We start from the raw sequence: 19,838 nt of genomic DNA, 5'->3' as shown, positions 1-19,838 counted from the left end.
GACCTACTGTATAGCACAGGGAACTATATTCAATATCTTGTAATAACCTATAATGAAAAAGAATCTCAAAAAGAATATATATATAACCGAATCACTTCACTGTACACCTGAAACTAACACAACATTATAAATCAAGTATACTTCGATTAAAAAAGTAGAACAGTTTGAACTTCTGAAAATGTGTTTCTTATTAACCATTTTTTTCTATATAAATAGCCCAGTACTGGATATTTAAATTATGAAAAACAGCTATGCCATCAAATTTTAATTTTCTCTGATAAATGGAGAAATGGATTTTATTCAAAAGTGGACACAAGAGCACATAATACAAGGATAAACCAAGACAACCAACTTCACCGCCTGAACCAGAGGACCAGAGATGCCCAAGCTTAGAGAATTAAGTCTTCCAAATGGATCCAAAATACTTTATTTTTAAAAACCTAAAAACTATCTCAGTCACTAAAGTGAGGAGCTTTCATTTTAATGCATGGCAATTAATGTTTTAACAGGATCATAGGTTAATAGAAAGGGGTCGGAAAGGACTAAATAGAGAAGACGAGGGAGCAGGAGATACTTGGAAGAATGTGCCATTTTGCTGGTTTCCTTCCCACCTCTCCTGGGCTCCAGCAGTGAAAAGAAAATGGGCATTTATTACTGGCCTCTTACTAATGCATTTTTTTAAAATCCACATTTGCACACTAACGCTGCTTTTCTATTTCTCTCTGTCTAGCCACACTCCTCCCAAAAGACACACTATTACGATTCTGCACAATTTCACACAATGTAATGGACATCATGCCTCCTCTGATTACACAAGCCTGGCTTTAGGCTTCAGCCTCTCCAAACATGATGCTGAAATCTTGCTCTGAACATCATGCGCTACGGGATGGAACCCAGTTTCAGATCTTCAATCATCACCCAATATGTTGAGTTAGTGAAACATCCAAAGGAGTTTCAATCAAAAAACCCATCTGGCTGGGACCCTAAGAACTTCAACTGAGGTTTTAGAATATTTAAAGTTATAGCAACACTGGGGACTTATGGGGCCGCTTTTTCAAATACCAGAGCCCGGGGGAGCCCTCACCTTCTCGATGGTACAGGATTTACTCTGTGCAATGAGCAGCTCCCAGTTCACACTGGGGATGGTCCCATTCATATATCAGGCCACCAACCACACGGAGAGGGGGAGCAAAGCAGATCAGCCAAGCAGCCACAGGGACCCCAGGATAACAAGGAGAAAGACCAGGCACCCTCAGTGCCTTCACCTCCTTCTCTCCCACAATTTTATGTCACGTGGTACCTGGGGGAAAAGAGCAGCACCAACCACAGCAAACACTACCATATACATATTCCTGTGCTGAGCACTCAAGTGTATCATGCTCTTGAACACTTACAACAACCCTGCGGGGGTTACCGGTGTTCACACTACTCTACAGGTGAGAAAACAGAGGCACGGGGAATGGAAAGGAGTTCCTGAGGTTGTGGAGCTGATGGGAAGAGGACCAGGACTCCAGCCCAGGATCCGATCGGATGGGGGAGTTGGTGCTGCCAACACCGCGTGCTCCACCCTCTGCTTGTGCAGAGACAGCGGCTACCCCACGTGGGGCCAGTCCCGGAGCGCAGGAAGGGTCTGTTTTCAGAGCAGCCAGAAGATAAGAGGATCAAACATGATGTCCTCATCCCCCGTCCACTGCTATTTCTGTCCAGGATGAGGTGCCTTGATGCACTCTGACCCTCGGACACCTGTCCCAGTCCCTGCAAAAGGGGACCAGATCCCCCCAGGCTGCGGCCCTCCCCATCACACGGGCTCCACATCCACAAACCAAGGTCCGCAGGGACACGACAGTGTGTCTTCTGAAGATGTCAAATTTGAGACCACGATCTCTACACACGTGGAGCCCTGAAAGCTGATTTTATTTTAAGCCTCCCCAAATGAACTTAACTTAACTGAGCTGCGGACAGAAAGCTAACCAGGAAATAACCAGGACAGCTGCCTTCCTAGTGTGACTTTTCACTTATTTCATTAACCCAACAGGAGAGAAACAATCACTGACCTCACTGGCTCTGATTTCCCCAGAAAGGTTGAAAATGGTGTGAAAATGGGCCTGACCGTCAAGTGAAAACTCGTGGCTAAAGGAACGGAAGACAGCGCCTGCGAGTTCCTCCAGGAAAGGGGAAAGCAAGCCGCCCGCAGGAGGTCTCCCTGTACGTCTCCCTTAGAAGGCCCAGCTGTCAACAAGACAGAGACCCAATGTGCTGCCGTGCTGGGCACGTTCTATAATGAGACCCTATGTGGGTTTGGTTCTAAATATTGGAGCCTCTCACTTTTTTTTTTTTTATATCACAGTCTCGATCACTGAGAAGTGCCTGGTCGGGCTGCAGGGTGACCTTCCCTCTAGGCACAGTGGACACCGTGCCTGAGTCCCACACTATTTTTAGGGGCCCACAAAAGTGTTTTCATCTCTTTCAAAATCAGAACAACAAAAACCCAAGATTTTAGACTCAAAGGTTACAGGCATCTTCATGCTAACACAGTGTAAACTATAATCGTGAATATACTTTTAGGGAGGAAGGGGCAGACAAAGGCCCCTCAGCCCTAACGTGACCTTAGGGGGCTGGCGTCCTGGCCTGCTCACCGGATGGGACAACCCCAGGTCCAGCCCACACACCAGAGGACAACCTCCAGCTTCAAGCATGTCTCCCCACCTGGGTGGAGGGGCCAGGTTCCCAGGTGGCCAACAGCTGAAGACAGCCAGCCACGGCTCATGAGGCTAGTAGCCCTGACCACTGCAAAGCCTGAGCCCCCGGAAGAACTGGGGGCTCTTCTAGAAAAAGAACAGCCAATCATTTATTCTGCCTCTGCCTTTTGAACTCCTAACTCCCAACAGCTTTTCATATGGATGCCTCCACTACACAGAATCTTTTATAAGGGTGTCAAGGAAAAAACAGTAGAGTATTCATTAAAGATTGTATAAGCTTATAAACTGCATTCTTTCCTAGCCCCGTGTCTGCATCATGTGTTTTTCTTAAGGCTCAGTAACTGAAACAGCAGAAGGCCCTCAGCCCTTGAATTACAAGGTCTCCTCCTCCATCACTCCGGTCCCAGTGGACAGGAAGTTGAATGAAGCCACAACGGCTCACCCCGTGGGGCTGCTGTCTCAGGAGCTAGATGGGTTTCAAGCAAGTAGAGTAGCTGAAAATAAAGTGAACTAAAACAGTGAAACATCATCAACCTAAATTAAATGTTTATGTATCCCAACCCCTCCTCCCTTCATGGGAGGGAAAAAATTACCATATTAAGCAAACTAATTGAAATGTACTAAAATGCCTTTATTAGTACTAAAATGTACTAAAATGCCCTTAAAACACATCTTTTAAAAGGTTTAAAGAATTACCATACAATGCAAACTAAATAAAATGTACCAAAATGCCTTTAAAGCGGAGCTCAGGAGCAGAGCATTATCACTGTAATGATAATGGCTTCCTGCCCCCCCCCCCGGAATGCTTCATCCTCTCCTTGTCAATGCATTTTCAAGTAATTTGCGATGGCTTCTAATTGCCAGGCCTATTAAACACCCATCGCTTTTATTTATTCTGTGACAACTGCTTTGTTTCTTGTAGGCTTTTCCCAGAGCCAGAGATTATCTCTACTTTCATTCTTTTCCACGTGCATTTGCCATTTTTTGTTAAACAGTACTATTTTTCTTTTAGATGGTAAAGGACAGACTAATGCAAAAAAAAAAAAAAAAAAACAACTTCTTTTCTATAAAAAGAGTATTTTAGTGAAGTGCTTTGAAGTCCGACAGATTGAAGGCAGAAATCCATTTCCATCACGTGCTGTGACTCGGGGTGAGCCCTGGGCCCCCCTAAGCCCGTTTCCTCACATCAGCAGCAGCACAGACGCCGTGTGGCTGGTGGGGCTGAGAGCATCCCGGCACAGCATAAATGACAGACATGATTATCGTGATGACCATCGCTCCCTCTTTCCTTAAATCTCATTACTTTTCCACCAAGTCTAGCCTGACTATTCATTGAAATGACGTCTACTTTGAATTCTAAACAATTATATACTTTATCACCACAAATTCTTTTGAAGGGTTGTCACTGGGCAAAAAGAAATCAGCCTTTAGCTGATACATTTGACTGTAGATGTATATGTACAGACACGTATTTTAATTCATTTGTGCTAGTGTGTGTACGTGATACATAATAGAAAATGTATTTTTTATTCATTTCCACATATATGGGCATACTCCATTTTACCATAAGGTGCGAAAGGAATAAAAAAATCCTAAATAAAATATTCTATAAAACCCTGATGAAATAAATCCAAGATGATCTCAATTAATGGAGAGATAGCCCATGTACATAAACAGGAAGACAATATTGTCAAGATGTCAGTTCTCTTTCAATTAATCTATAGAGTCGATGCAGTCCCAGTTGAAATCACAGCAAGTTAATTTTATAGATACCAACACACTGATTCTGAAGCTTACGTGCAGAGGCAGAAGTCCCAGAACAGCCAACACAATGAAGGGGAAGAACCGAGTTGCAGGGCCGACACTACCCGACTTCAAGACTCAGTGCAAAGCTCCAGTTGTCAAGGTGGGGCGGGGTTACAGGGGCAGAGACAAACAGATCAGTGGGATGCACAGACCCCCGCTACTGGAGTCAGCTGCTACTTGACAAAGGAGCAAAGACAACTCCATGCAGAAAGGACAGAACAAAGACACAGATATCCACATGCAAAATATGAACCTAGATGCATACTTAACATCGTTCACAAAAATCAACTCAAAATGCATCACAGATCTCAATGTAAAATGCAAAGTAATTCTGAGAAAGTCTGGAAGCCTTCCCATGAGCACACTTGTGTTGTACAGTAAAAGTGATGCCCAGAGGGAACCTGGGCTTTTCACTAGTTGAGCTGAATTGTTCTCTTGTCAATTTGGTTTCACTGGGAGTCACTTTCTTAGAACCCCTTTCCCTCTCCGGCTCTTGGTTAGAGTTGAATAGAAGAGGAATTTGTGCCAGAATTGGGGAGTGAAAGGGGGGCAGGTCCTCACCAGGATCCCCTTCTCTGAATACTCCCAGGTGAGAGCTGGCCCCCCCAGGTGCTTGCCTAGGATTTGGGAGGTGGAAACCCAGCAGCCCTCAGGAAGGGCTGTCTGCGGGCTTGCATGTGGTTGAGACACACCTGGAGGCACCTGGAAAGACCCAGCCCGCCCTGGCTCCCCGCTGCTCCACACACAGCACTCTGACCTAGCAGCCAGGACCAGCTCCCCGCTATGTATCTCCCTGTGATGCCCCACAAAGGCCACAGCCTCTCAGGAACTTCCTGAACAGGCTCTTCCACAGGTGCACATGCTCTGCTCCTTGGATGTCCCTGAAAGCCCCAGCTGGCTAGCAACTCCTCTGCAGATCGCAATGCTCCCTGCTGGTGCCAAGCTGGATATTACAAAAGGAGGCTGAAAACTCATAAATTCAGGATCCCACTTCAGAAATTATCAAAAGAACTAAAGAAACCCAAAGAAAGCAGAAAGAAGGTGGGGTGGTCAGGGACTTTCCAAAATATCTCTAATTTCCTTCTTCTGGGTTCCTTCCAGGAGCATTTCCTGACCTCCTTTGAAGTTACAAGGAGCCATGCTTTGGCCGATAAAATGTGAACAGAAGTAAAATGTTTCTCCCCTGGGCAGAGGCATGTAAATGCCAGTGTGAGGCCACGGGGCAGTTTCATTCTGTGGTACAATGATTACAAAAGCACGTGTCATGAGGGGTCCTCCTACAGTCCAGCTCTCCAAGTAACTGAGATGAGCAGAACCTCCCTCCTGGTCTGCTCTGGCCAGGACGTGTACGCAAGAAATAAACCTCTGGTGTGGGAGCCAAATTTGAGGGTTGTTTATTAACCCATCACAACCTATAACACTCTCACTGATATAAAAATTGGTACCTGCGCTGCCCTAACAAAACCTGAAATTCATGGCGTTGATGGCTGCTCGGTGGCAGGTGCAGCAAGCAAACTATTATCAGAGACTGAAAAAAGGCCACCCAAGTCACGCAATGGTCCAACATTTGGTCAAAATATCTTCTTGTCTTGGAAGGCAAAAGATGCCCTAATAGAACTGCAAGTTTAGAGCAGGGCTCAGCAAACTTCTCTCGGAAGAGCCAGATCAGAAATATTTCAGGCTTCACTGGCCACATGGTCTCTGTCACACTGTTAACTCTGCTGCTGTCTCTTAACCCAAACATAGGTCACATGCACATGAATGGTCAACTATATTCCAGTATAACTTTATTTGAAAACATAGGCAGCAGGTCAGATTTGGTCTCAGGCTTGAGTCTGTGGGCACCTACAGACCATCAAACACCAGGTTACAAGTGTGGGTTTGCTGACTGCACTTGTTATGGTGTGACAAGAAAAATGCAAGATCAGAAAGTAACTGATTGGTTATAAGGAGGAAGGACAGGGAAGCAGAATTGTATGGGTTTGTCAAACTGGAAGAGGAAAATGCTTCTCAGTCTCAATGGGTAAGTGACACAACCTGGGTCTGGAGTGATTTAAACTCAACCATGTAGGGGAAAAAAATCAAACCTATTATTGAAAACAAAATGGATTAAGGTGCCTCAGAGTAAAGAAGCCCAACAGAGTATGGTGCCAGTGAATTCTTTCAGCTGAACAAAGCGCGCAGGGAAAAGAGAACCAGAAAGAGGGTTTCCCAAATAAGCTCAAAGCACACACAGACTGAGAGACAGAGAAGGAGAGAGATGGGGTGAGAAGGCAGAGAAACACAGCAAATCAAAGAAGTACATCTTGAGAAGAACTACGATCATGACCGTTGACACCTGGAGATGACTAAAATCAAACAGAGGAGAAATCAAAGAAGTTTTGAAAGATTTGTGTTTCTAAAAGAAATGCCAACCTGAACTTCGGCTGTTCTAGACTTAATTTGAAGTTCTCTATCTATGGCAGGAAAATAGGTTGAGAAAACTGCTCAGTCCCCTATAAGGAAATACACCCCAGCACTCAATCCAGATGTGGTCTAAAGGATGTCCAATAAGGAAGAATCATCCAAACGTAGGGCTCAGATGTCACAGAAAGTAACAGACAAGGGGACTGCTCCTGGGACAAGAGTCTGGGTCTGGTGAAGAAGCAATCCCCATCTCAGGGCCAGGGACCCTCAGACTGTCCACCCCGGGGGATTTATAACTGCTGTGAACCAGAGACAACGTGGGCCATTCCTACCTTGGCATAGTGGGAGAGCTGTGTGTGGTTATCCTCTGTATATTGGGTGGCTGAGTGGATGGTTGATAACAAGCCTTTTTAGTGCACAGGTCTCCAGATCAAGAGAAACCACATTCAGACTTTACATGAAACAACGGCTCAGCATTTCCTTTGAACAAACGAGTGCCCTTCATTCAGAGATCCTAGACTGTGAACTTTCTGCCAGTCGTGGATGGGACTTTTGGATTGTCTCTCCTGAGAAAGGATATATGTATTTGCTTAAGGAAAGAGTTGACTAAATATTTGGTGACCAGGGAGGTAGGCTATAGTAGTAACTGGAGCTGTTAAATATTCTAGTTCACCTCTCGATACGGTTTGGTCAGCCAAGCTGGCTGCACCAACCCCCTTCCCTGCATCCATGTCCTCGGGTAACTCTCTCCTACACTGACTCTGGCCCCGGCCATGTGACTCTCTTTGGCCAATCTGACAACAGATGCATGATACAAAGACATGAAAATACTCGGTTATTTCTTGCCCTCTTGCCCTCTTCCTCAATGACCTTTAAAACCCTACATGCAAAGTACCTCAGGCTAATCTGCTAAGTGGGTGGGGACATGTGACTCTGTCACCTCTTCCAACAGCCACAGCTGACAGCCTGCCAACTGGCCACACATAAGAATGAGGATACCTTAGATGATCCAGTTACCAGCTGACCCACCAGCTGACCACACAGACATGAGACAGACCAGCAAACATCAACTGAATAGCCAAGTCAGAAGAACCAAGAACTGTAAGCTAACTAAAAGGGTTGTTACTCCAATCAGTTCCATTTGGGGGCAGTTTGTTACACAGAACAAGCTAACTGATACATCCTCCTTCCAGGCATACGAAAGCTTGGCATGCCTAAATAAGGTACTGTGGTAAACTGTATTTTCCACAACTGGGGCCCACAACACATCCCATTCCAAATGCAACTAGCATTCCTCTCCTCCAGTGAGGTTCTACGTCCCCTTCAGTTGAACCTGGGCAGACCTTTGTGACCATGGTTGAACTGATGTCATCTGACTTCAGAGACAGGATTATAAGAATGTCATCCATGCAATACCATTTTGTTCTCATAGGATGATCATTCTTGGAATCCAGCTACTATACTGTGAAGAAGTCAAGTAACCATTTGGAGAGGCCATGTGAAGGTGTCCCAGTCAACAGTCTCAACTGAATCTCAGCTACCAGCCAGCAGTGACCACCAGACACATAAGTGAGCAAGCCGGCAAGGATGCCAGCTCTCAGCCTTCAAGCCATCTCGGCTGACACATGGAGCAGGGATGAGCTGCCCCTGCCAATCCTGCCCAAATTGCTGATTCAAGAGGAAAAGAAATGATCCTTATGTCTTCAGTCACTAAGACTTATGGGGTTTTTGGTGCAGCAACAGGTAACTGGAATACTTAACTCTGGTCAATGAAAAATGAATGAAAGTGATATGTCACTTCCACGTGGATGATGTCAACTGCCAGATAGTGTGAAGCAATCTTATGTTCCCTGGAAAACTGAGGAAGGAAGGATGCTGTGGGGATGCAGCTTCCTTCATTCTAAATCTCTGAGTGACTGACATGAGAGCGCTCCTCTGCTGACTCACATTTACTGTGCAGGTTGAACAAAATATAAACCCTCATTGTGTTAAGCTACTAAGATTTTGGAGTTGTTTGTTCCCATAGCATAATCTAATATGTTCTATTTGACACAGGAGACAACAAAGAACAAATTTTTTAAAAAATAGAAAACAAAAATGCAACAGAGAGGACCAGAAAAGACAATGGATGGTTCTTGAAAAAGTTAAGACAAAACAGACATCTAAGGAGATTAAGTAAGGAAAAAAGGAAAGCATCCAAAAATGATACTATAAATAAAACCCAAAGATACAGTATATGTAAAGTATAAAAATGAGAATAGTATTATCAAATATCTGCCATTAAACTTGAGAATGTGGATGAAATTCAGAAATTCCTAGAAAAGTCTTATTGAAACTGATTCAAGAAATAAAATTAGAAACTCTGTAATCCCATTACTATCAAAGATATGGAAGCAAAAATTTTAAAAAATCTCTCTACGAAGAAAGCAACAAGCCCATGTGGTTTTCCAGGCAAATTCTATCAACTCTTTCTAACATAGTGAAAACTTTTAGAAAACTAAGAATGAAAGCATACTCCCTGACTTATTTTATAAGATCAGCAAAACTGGTGAAAAAGAAAAATGACAGTTTGATAAAGAAATATTCCAAACTCATTTCAACAAGGTATTTGCAAAAATCTTAAACAAAATGTTAGTACTTCGCATCCAACATTTTATAAAATCATAGAAACTGTACTTATCTCAGGAATATAAAAACTGTTCAATAATAGAAATTATTCATTACACTGACATTAAAAAACAACAAAAAAGCCTACGATTATCTCAATTTGGTAAAACTCAACACTCAATCACATTTAAACTTTTTTGTAAATTAGAACAAAAGGGAATCTCGAAGGATATCTATAAAAAGCTAATACTAACGCCATACTAAATTGATAAACTATATGAAAAATTCATTATATTTAAAATTAGGAAAAAGGCAAGGTACCCACAATCACCAGTTCTGTCAATAGCATATTAGAGCTCCTAGCCACCACAACACTATAAGAAAAAGAAATGAAAGGTCTTAGTATTGGAAAAAAGAAAATAAAACTCTCATTATTTGCAAATGATCTGATCGTCTATACAGGAAACCTGAAAGAATCTGCATTTCAGTTACTAGTATAAAAAGGCTATGAAAATAAGTTGTGTGAATATAAAATAATACCCAAAATTCAATTATATTATTTTACATCAGCAACAAAATAGTAGAAATCATAATTTTTAAAACACCATTTATAGTAAATAATAAGATACAAAATATCTTTTTGTGTTAAGGAGTAAGAACAGCCCACAGAAAATTTAAAACATTACTGAAGCACATAAATGAATGGAGAGATGGCCCATGTTCATGGATAGAAAAACTTAATACAAAATATTAATTGTCAAGAATGAATCAATAGATTCAATGTAACACCAACAAAATCCCACTTGAGTTTTTTCATACTGAGGTTAAAATAAGTTGATTTGTAAAGTTTATATGGAAGAACAAAAGGTCAAGAATAACTCAGAAACCTTAATTTAAAGAGTTGACTGTTACTTGCCTTTCCCAATATAAGTACTTATTATAAAGCTTTAGTAATTATATTCTGTGCATGGCTGTGAGTGTGTGTGTGTGTGTGTGTGTGTGTGTGTGTGTTATTAAAAAAAGAACAAAACTTAACCAATAGAGCAGAATAGATACCCATAACAAACCACTCATGCGGAATTTCAATATAACAGATGTGGGGAAAGAAGTAACTAAAATGGACCAGAAAGAAAAAAGATCTATCTACAAAACAGAAACAGATTCACACACATAGTAAACAAACTTATAGTTACCAAGGGGAAAGGGGGTGGGAAGGAAGTTTGAGCTTTGCAAATATTCACTACCATATATAAAACAGATAAAAAAAAAAAAACAAATTTCTTCTGTATAGCACACGGAACTATATTCAGTAACTTGCAGTAACCTATAATGAAAAAGAAGATGAAAACAAATATATGTATGACTGAAACATTATACTGTACACCAGAAACTGACACATTATAACTGACTATACTTCAATTAAAAAAATAAAATAAAATAAAATGGATCAGTAAAAATTGATTCTCCACAAGAAAAAAATAATAAAATATGTACTTCAATCACTACCTCATACCACATATGTATCATATGATATAAACAGAATATGTATGATAAAATTTACAAAAAGAAAAGCAAGAGAATGACAAACAAGAAGTACAAATAAAGTGTACTTCTGAGGGTAGGTGGGGGAACGGGAGGGTTTTCCATCGGACTGGGTTCATGGGTGTTTATTTTAGTATAAACAAATAAAAAAACAAACAGATATCAATGAGGACTGTGCACAAGAATCAAAGATTCATCAAATTAATCAAATGATAAATCCCATCCTGTGCACCTCAAGTTCAACTCCGAAGGACATGGATGCTGTATGTTTGAATTAACCACAAGTCAATGAGAGGAAAGGATTAGACATGAGGTCGACCGTATGTCTGAACTATGTTAACATTTCCTCATTACTTCCTTCATTTGAATTCACCTGATCTCTTTATCCTCTTAATTTCTAACATCAAATAGTTCTTACCGGTTCTAGTAATGCACCAGTCTGAATTTTGCTTTCCTTTATAATATCCACAGATCACTAGTAGCTTGAAATCTTGTTTTCCCATTTTTATATAGCTTAAAAAATAATACAGTATATTTAAAATACACACAATAATTCGGCCTTTGGGGTAAACATGTAGGAACGAAAGCCAGCTCCTGTGAGCTCTGGCTTGTCCTGGCTGTGATACTCCAACATCACTATGGCTGAGGGATGGGAAAGGACACTGGTGGAAATGGATCGAGGTTCTAATTTCAAAACCTTGCAGTCAGTGGTCCCATCACCATAGTGCTGATCCAGCCTCTTCCACACCAGGAACTTTCTGTAGGGTGGTAACGCTAGAGATAGGATTCTCTCGGACAACCATAACCATCTCGAGAAATCTCAGGAATTTCAATGTTCTACAAAAAAACTATTGTACTTTCTGTGTGTATGTTTCAATTGCGATAAATTATTCATTCAACAGATTTTAACTGAGCTAATAATTGAGACTCCATTTCAAGCACCAAGTTTTCAAAAAGTGACTTGGTTCGACGCTGAGATACAACTGGCCTTATGCACCCCTAACAGCCGTGACCCAGGTCTCTACCCTGGTTCTGTCTCGGTGCTGTTGTTCTGGAGCTCTGCGCAGAGTCAGAAAACTAGATGGCAAAACTGCTCACGTGGTTTTGCAGGCTGAGCCTCGTGCTACTCTGTCCACCACTCTCTCTCACCTGAGGCTGGCTTCTGGGGATGGAAGTGTAAGCCCAAGTGAAAGAGGGAGCAAAAGTGATCACCTGTCACATTGCCGGCGATTAACTGAGCTAATGAAGTCTTCCTCTAAACCTCTCCTCTGTTTCCTTCCTTGGGATTTTTACCACATCCTTATACAAAGAGGACACTGACGCAACATTAGTGAAGTCATAATTTGGTCAAACGGCTCAAACACAAGGACTGACTCAACAATCCTTTTCTCTCCTCCCAAATGCACCTAGTGGCTGCAAACCAGAGATGTGTGTCAATTTCCTACTTTGATATTACGAAATCATCTGGTAAATAGCATCTTATTACTCCTCCTGATTTTACATAATATTACCCAAAGCTAGTAAAATTCAGAATTATGAAGGTCAATATGAGTGCCAATCTGGCAGCATTTTAGCGCTAAAGAATGGGAAACTTAGGTCAAAGCATGACTTTAATCAAACGATCTATGCTTCTCCCTCTGTAACATAACTCAAAGCTACAGTCACACTTATCACGTAAACAGAAACGCACCCCCTGTTCTTTCCTACCCAGATTTTAAAATTCTAGAACTCATTCAGTTGTCAGCCTGAAATACATCAAAAGGAGACCTTGACAAGGGGACCCTGTGTGGTGCAAACAGAATAACAGAAGTGATCCACGTTGGTTGGGGTTAGGTACTTGCCCCACTCTGTGCTCGGTGTTCACATGATCCGCTTTACTTCATCCCCCACAGAGCTCCCTGCGTCTGGCTGTGTTCTCCATTTTATTTCACAGACGAAGTAACTGAGGCCACAGCAGATAAAATGAATCTGTCAGGAACACACACTAAGTGGCAACACTGAGACCGGATCCAGGTCCAGTAACAAAGTTCTGTACTTTCAACCAGTTGGCTCCACGCCGGGGAATGACAGCGGCTAAGGGAAACGTATCCACACCCTAAATTACACACGTTAATTAAGCACCTGCGACCAGGTTAGTGCCGTGTTAAATATGGGGAGAGCTAAGTTCCCTCCCTGAAAAAAACTAATCACTAGTTGAGGAGACGAGACGAACTCACAAAACCATCCTGAACATCAGACAACAGCAACGCAGCGGTTCAGTCAGTTCGTGTAATTAACGAGCTCTGCAGGATCACAGGCAGCAAGCAACACAGACAGGAATGCGCAGCACAGGCTGGACTGGCCGCCTCCAGAAGGAGAGTCTGGATTTGGAGAAGCAGCACTGGGGTGGGGGGGTGCCAGGTGAGGGGAGGCACTGGAGCAAACACAGCGAAGCTAGAGGGACCAGAAGTAGATGCTCTAGGCTCATCGGAGCCTAGGCTGACAGGTCAGCCTAGGGCAGAGGGGTCAATGGCAGTGTGCCCAAGACGAGTCACTTCAGGGTGGAGTGCTATCCAGGAGGATGCCCACCCCAGCGCTGGCTCCAGGAGGCACTCTGTTAAGTATCGCGAAGGAAGAAGGAGTGAAGTCCGGCAGGACTGTGCTGAGGCCAGTATCAAGTTAGAGAAAGGACTGGTGTACCAGTGGGCCATGCACGAACACCCAGCTCTGACTATCCCATCATTAGCCATTCCTGATCAAAGAGACCAAAGTGAGTAACAACCACAAAACACCCTTATCAAAGTAACAGGTCAGCTGTAGCCGTGTCACTGTCTTTTAAATAGAACGGCTGATTTAAAAAACCTCCGTGGGAATCGAGAGCTTCACACACAGCTCAACAGCAGTGGATTTCACAGGCCACGGTCTCGATGCCAGGGACCTAGGCAACAAAAGCGAAGCTACAGATGGACCCGCTGCTTAATGGGGAAGATCCTGGGAACCTGCAGCATCACGGACCTAGAGGAAGCCCACCCCACTGAGCTCATCATGGGGAAGCTTCGCTACCCAGAGTCCGTTACTGTTAAAAGAGAAAAACATTGAAATGTCACTCCATTCCGTAGACTGAAGCTTGAGGACTTTCATTTCAGCAGGAAATTTCAACCAGAAAACTGCTGTCCTGCCAGGACCAGAGCTGGGAATCTCAGATCTGCAGGGATCGCCAGGAAAGTCCACCCGGGCGAAGTCCGACGCCCACTTCTGCGACTGTGTGGCCTTGAAGAAATGAGCTGACCTCTTCGAAGCTCAGTGTCCCCCTCTGTAGTATGAGCACCCTTCCAGCTCTAATGCTGTGGTGACTACGTCTTCTTTCATAGCAATAGTGCAAATGCAACTACAGAAGACCCAGTGATGACCACAGTCCCAGAGGGCATACTCTGGGCCAGGCGTTATTCTAAGTGCTTCACGTGCACTGATTTGGACCATCACCTTAGAAGGCAGGTACCACTCCATTTCACAGACAAGAAAACTGGGGCATAGAGAGGGTTAAACAGGTTGCCCAAGATCATAGAGACAGAAAGGGACAAAGCCAAAATGCCAACACAGACAGAGACTCTTAACCATTACATTCTGCCTTTTTAAAATGGACAAGGCAAGGTATCCTACTGTGCATAAATTTAAAATATGCACTTTAATATCCAAAGGATGCTTCCAAATCCTTTCTTGCCAGGCCTCTTAATTGCAACCAACTTTCCTGCAGAAAGTTAACAGTTTTTCACTGTCTTTCGTTTGGACCACAGTAAAATTACAACAAAAATGACATATTGAATACTTGTTGTAAATTACAAACGCCTGCCCAGTAAGATTCTCCTGCATGTACAGAAATTTGCAGAAAGACAGATCTTTTAGCTACCTCTGCTCCAGTTCCTGAGAGCAAGCACTGTCCTCCTCCACCTCCAGAATTATGGGACTAGAAAAAGTACACAGAGAGTACTCCCTGCTCTTTCAAGATGTCAGGCATATGCATCTGCCTCTCCAGCCTCCCACCCCTCAAGAGATGGGTGAAGGATTGACTTCTCCCCATTGATCCTTCCACCCACTGGGGGCACTGAAATAGTGTTTGGAATAATAAAGCCAATTTCCCTCCACAATGATTGGGTTTATTTGTTTGCTTATTTGTTTGTTTGTTTGTTTTAGAAAAATTAAGAATCTTTTTCCACGTACAGAAAAATGAAACACTCTGATACAGCTGCTCCAAGAAAAAGCACCTGATGCTGGACAATTGATTTGTCATGAAAAGTACTTACGGTTATTGTTTTACAAATCTAGCACACCAAATCACAGTAAAAGTGAGAAGGCAGACTATGTTCTGTCAAAATATTATATATACTTAATAAAAGTATATATTCATATGGATTTTAGTACCAATCTCAAAAAACAGACCAAAAAAGCAAAAACAAAAGCAAAAACAAAAACACAAACAAAAGAAAAAACTATTTCACTGCAATATTTGACTCTTCAAAATGTACAGGGATGAAATTTTTCTATTCCAGTTGAAATATTGACCATTTCTAATCATAAATTTTAGCCAAAGCAAATCTGGCTGGAGCCAGCTGGTATTTTGACAAACTAAAAAAATTGATGTCAACCTTTCCTAGCAACGACAGGCAAATTTTGAGACAAGCTGGCTGATTTTGGACATGATAAATGAGAGAGGATTTAATTCTGAGAGGTTTTCCTGCATTTAGTAGTAAGAGCCAGCCCAGAAAATGAAGTGACATCATAAGATTTAGAACTTCAAGTCCGGTCTCATTAGTTCCAAGTTTTCTGATGCCAAAGGTCAAGTTAATTTTGCTCATCGTGCCTGGTACCATCGTCAAAATCTTCCATCATAAGAAAATATTTTTCCATATTGATTAAATAGGAAGTCAAAATTCAAGACATGCTATCATCTCTTCTATTTACTTTGTTTCATGTTTTGATATTTCTTAACAAACATGGGGATAAACCTATTTAATAGCTAATAACTTTTTACGTAGAAATAGTTAAGCAAGATAGTAAAGTTTCAATTCAGAGTTTATGTTTACCGCATAATAACATACCTTGCAGATTATTTTAACTTCACGATCAATGACGCACATGCATGTATTGACCATAGATTGAAATTTAAGCGTGAAAGCAGTTTGTGAATAATAAACTCTTATTTCAATAAGGGAAATACTCAGTCGAGGCAAAGCGGAATTTTTTCCTTCTCAATAAATATTTCAAGTCACTTCGCACAAAGGCAATGGCATATAGCAAAAATTCACTCTGTACCTGGATGATACTAAGATCATTTTGTGATCCAAATGTTCTGGGAGACTATGGATGTGCATTAAGAAAGCTGCCAGACTTTTTTCACTACAAGATCTGACGGAAGTCTAATGGAAGTCAAATTCTGGCAGATTCATGGGAAAGCAGGAATCTGTCCAAGATTTCAGGCAGCAAAAAATAGATCTGCCCAAGCTCCTGAATTACATCAGAGCCTAGAGATTCTAGCAGAGCGCTCGACGGTGGAAACTTGGGCTAGCCCCAAGCAGCTCTCTCTTCCCGTCTCCCGAGATAGAGCTCTCTCTCGGAAGCTAAGCTCTGGTCAGAGACATGAACTCACCCACTCCACGCGCACGTGGCTCTGTGTTAACACCGTCCAATGCTCCTAACCTAAGCACCTTTGACTCTCTGGATGGAGAATATTTTTGCAAAGTGGAACTCCTGTTTATGATATTACTAAAAGCAAAATAGAAATGAGCTGTCCAGAGCTCAGAACGGTCCCAGTCCTTCCTAAAGTGACGCTTCAGAGGATGGTGCCCATTCCTCCCATTTCCCAGATCCCGCCAGGCCCAGCAGCCCCAGTTCCCACGTGAAGGTAGCCTTTCCACCCAACCGAGTCACCCTTCCTGATTCGGGAACGTGTCCGCACAGCTCTTCAGCTAGAAGGATTTACACAGTAGTCAGATTGTGTAGCAGGTACAGCAAAACACAGGGTCTGCTCCACTGTCTCTAGACCTCGCTCTGGGCTACAGCCATGCCATGGGAAGTGCCTGCTTTGTGCTTAAGATGATTTAGCAGAAAGCCAGCAATGTGTGGAAATGATTGATTCATCAAGGAAAAGTAAAGATGCCTGAATAAACTTTTAAAAATGATACCACTCCAGCATGTGCACCACATAAAGGAACTGTATAAAAAAACACGAAGAGCAAAGACAAATTGAGAAGGGAGCTTTCAGCTGACTGCACGGAATCTCTGACGACCCATTCAAGACTCTACACAGATCAAGGTTTAAGAAGTTAGAGATCTGTATCATAGCAAACAAAGTGGTGTCTGGAGGGGAGGCATGAACTTCACACTTGTCTTTAAATATATTAATGGTGCTATAAATAGGCCATCACCTGCTCCTCCTTTTCCATTTAGAAGAGAACCAGCCAGAACGGGTTTGAATTACAGATTCAACAGAATCATAAGCAGCAATGTCCCGGCAGAACCTGCAAGAATGGCAATGAAAAGGAGATGCTTTTAGAGAACCTGCTTGCCAATAAGACTGAACAGAAGTCTCTTTGACAAAGCTGCCCATCCAGGGAGGACTCCAGGCTGGATGTAAGGGGGTGAGGACTGCCCTGAACCCACACCCAGAATACAGAATCAAAGTGCTCTCTGCTCTGTGTTGTATAACATAAGAGTCAGTTGTGGCCAGTGGCATCATGACCATCTGCATTCTATTTTTCATTCTTTTCTCACTGAATTCCATCAGAAGACAACACCTCTTGACTAGCTTGGGGAAAAACAAAATTTCCATTTTTTTTTAAAGAACTGATGACAACAAGTTTTCCCATGCATAATATTTGAGCACCATCTGGCTCAGGATATCAGGAAGAAATTGCCAAATACCAGGGACAGCTATCTTGCACACTTGGTGAAATAAAAGCAAACACCCACTCCTTTGCTCCGCGGACATGAATACAGGTGCATATTTATATCCTCAGCTAAAAAAACATCCTTCAGTGCAGACATCCCCAAATCAACCACTGACCAAAAATATCTCACTGGATAATCGATGCCTGGCACACAGTCTGCACATACATATCAGAGGCGGAGTAAAAGTTTGAACCAGACCAACAGAAAGATCAGTGACAGGAAGTTTACCGCCATCTACAGATTTCCCCTCGCTGCTCAAGGGGGTGAGCCAAGGATTTCTGCTTGAAAAAAATATAAACTGGCAAAACTGACGTGAGCTGTTGAGTTGCATTATGCTCCTAGAGATGCAGTGCAGTTTAATAACCTGTACGAAACAGTAACCACGATGAACCAACCTCTCTAGAAATAGAAAAGCAACGGTTCATAGACGCTTCTTAAACACGCAGAAGGAAGATTCACAACAGGTCAACATCCCAACTCACAAATAACACACATTGAAAGGCAAAGATGTATAATCATATACTTTTTTAAATTTCCCTCGCCATGAACCACTTTCCCAAGGCAGGCTTTTTACTGAGTTAAATAACGTCCGATCCAAACTAAAACGCCAGCTCAGGGAGCCGTGCAGCGGCCTCGCGAAGAAACGCGACGCTGATTCGGATGGAGACTTATTTGAGCCGAGGTTGCGGGCAGGGGCGCGGGGTGGAAAGCGCCACGGAGTTAGCCCGCGGGTGCGCAGAGATGGAAAACCCACGCCCTGTCCGTCCACCTGGTCCACACCCCGGCAACTTTATCTTGGACAGAACCTCCCAAGGAAACTTTTCTCTTGCCCGCAGTTCTCCCCGGAGCCAGATTGACCGCGGGCAGGCGGGCGGCGTGAGAGCCGCGGGCCGCGGGGCGGCCCCGGGCGGGACGCGCCTCGCCGGGGAGGTCCCTCTCTTCTCGGGGCCCGGGAGCGCGCGGGGCAGGTCCCGCGGGGAGGCCACTCACCAGCCGGAGCGCGAAGAAGACGGCGAGCAGGGCGAGGCAGGCGCCCATGACGATGAGCAGCAGGAAGACGATGAGCGGGTGCTGCTGGCTCATGCAGTAGTAGGACTCGTACAGCCAGTCCCGGGACCGCTGCAGCCCGTCGCCGCCGCCGCTGCCGCCGCTGCCGCCCGCCGCCGCCGCCGCCGCCGCTTCGGCACGGTCCCGCAGGTAGCGGCGGCGCCGCATCGCCTCCTGCCACATCGGGGCGGCTCGCGGGGCGCCCGCCGAGCGCGCCCGGCCGGGGCTGCGCCGCCCGCTCGCCCGCTGCCGCCCGCGTCCCACCCCCGCGCCGCCTGGGCCGGCCCGGCTGCCCGCGCTCCCGGCAGCGCGCAGGGCCCTCCGGCGCGGGCGGAGCTCGGCGCCCCGGGCTGGGCGCGCTGACGCGCGGGCGGGGGCCGGGCAGCGGCCTCGGGGGCAGCTCCCGGCGCCGCCGCTGCCGCCACAGCGCAGGAGGGGGCGGGTGCGACAGGGGGCGCTCGGCCCGCCCCTTCCCCCCACCTCGCGCGGCGCAGCCCGGCCGCCAACCACCGCCGCCCCCCGACGGCCGGGCCGCGCGCTGGGGGAGGTGGGGGGCTGGCGGACTGAGACGCGTGCGGGGCGGGGCGGGGCGGGGCAGGGGGGGGCACGGGCCGCGCCCCGGCCCCGGACGTCCCCCTCTTCGGCCCGCCCTCACTCAGCTTCAGCGTGGTCCACCTCTTCCCCACGATCTGGGCGGGGGGGGACTGCCACCGTCCTCTGCACGGCCCCTGAACACGTTCTGGGGGTTCCCACTCTCTGTCCCCCCACCTACCACCTCGCCCAGAAGACTACGAGGGCTCCTAAATC

The 19,838-nt window shown here is 44.6% G+C and overlaps 1 protein-coding gene across 2 annotated transcripts in view; it reads right to left on the bottom strand.

Annotated features, from left to right (window-relative positions):
* ADCY2 (adenylate cyclase 2) overlaps positions 1–19,529 on the bottom strand; it is a 379,164-nt gene extending 359,635 nt beyond the window's left edge. Inside the window, exon 1 of one of the 2 annotated variants that reach the window (XM_032469849.1) lies at positions 18,975–19,529. In XM_032469849.1, the coding sequence (XP_032325740.1) occupies positions 18,975–19,214 (240 nt within the window). In that variant the 5' untranslated portion in view covers positions 19,215–19,529. The remainder of the gene's footprint in view (positions 1–18,974) is intronic. The other variant, XM_032469844.1, reaches the window with a different exon arrangement.
* Positions 19,530–19,838: the final 309 nt, after the last annotated feature.

This window comes from Camelus ferus, chromosome 3 (assembly GCF_009834535.1).
Source record: "Camelus ferus isolate YT-003-E chromosome 3, BCGSAC_Cfer_1.0, whole genome shotgun sequence".
NCBI lineage: Eukaryota > Metazoa > Chordata > Mammalia > Artiodactyla > Camelidae > Camelus > Camelus ferus.
The sequence above is the reverse complement of the archived record's forward strand: the minus strand, read 5'-3'. Positions and strand labels throughout refer to the sequence as shown.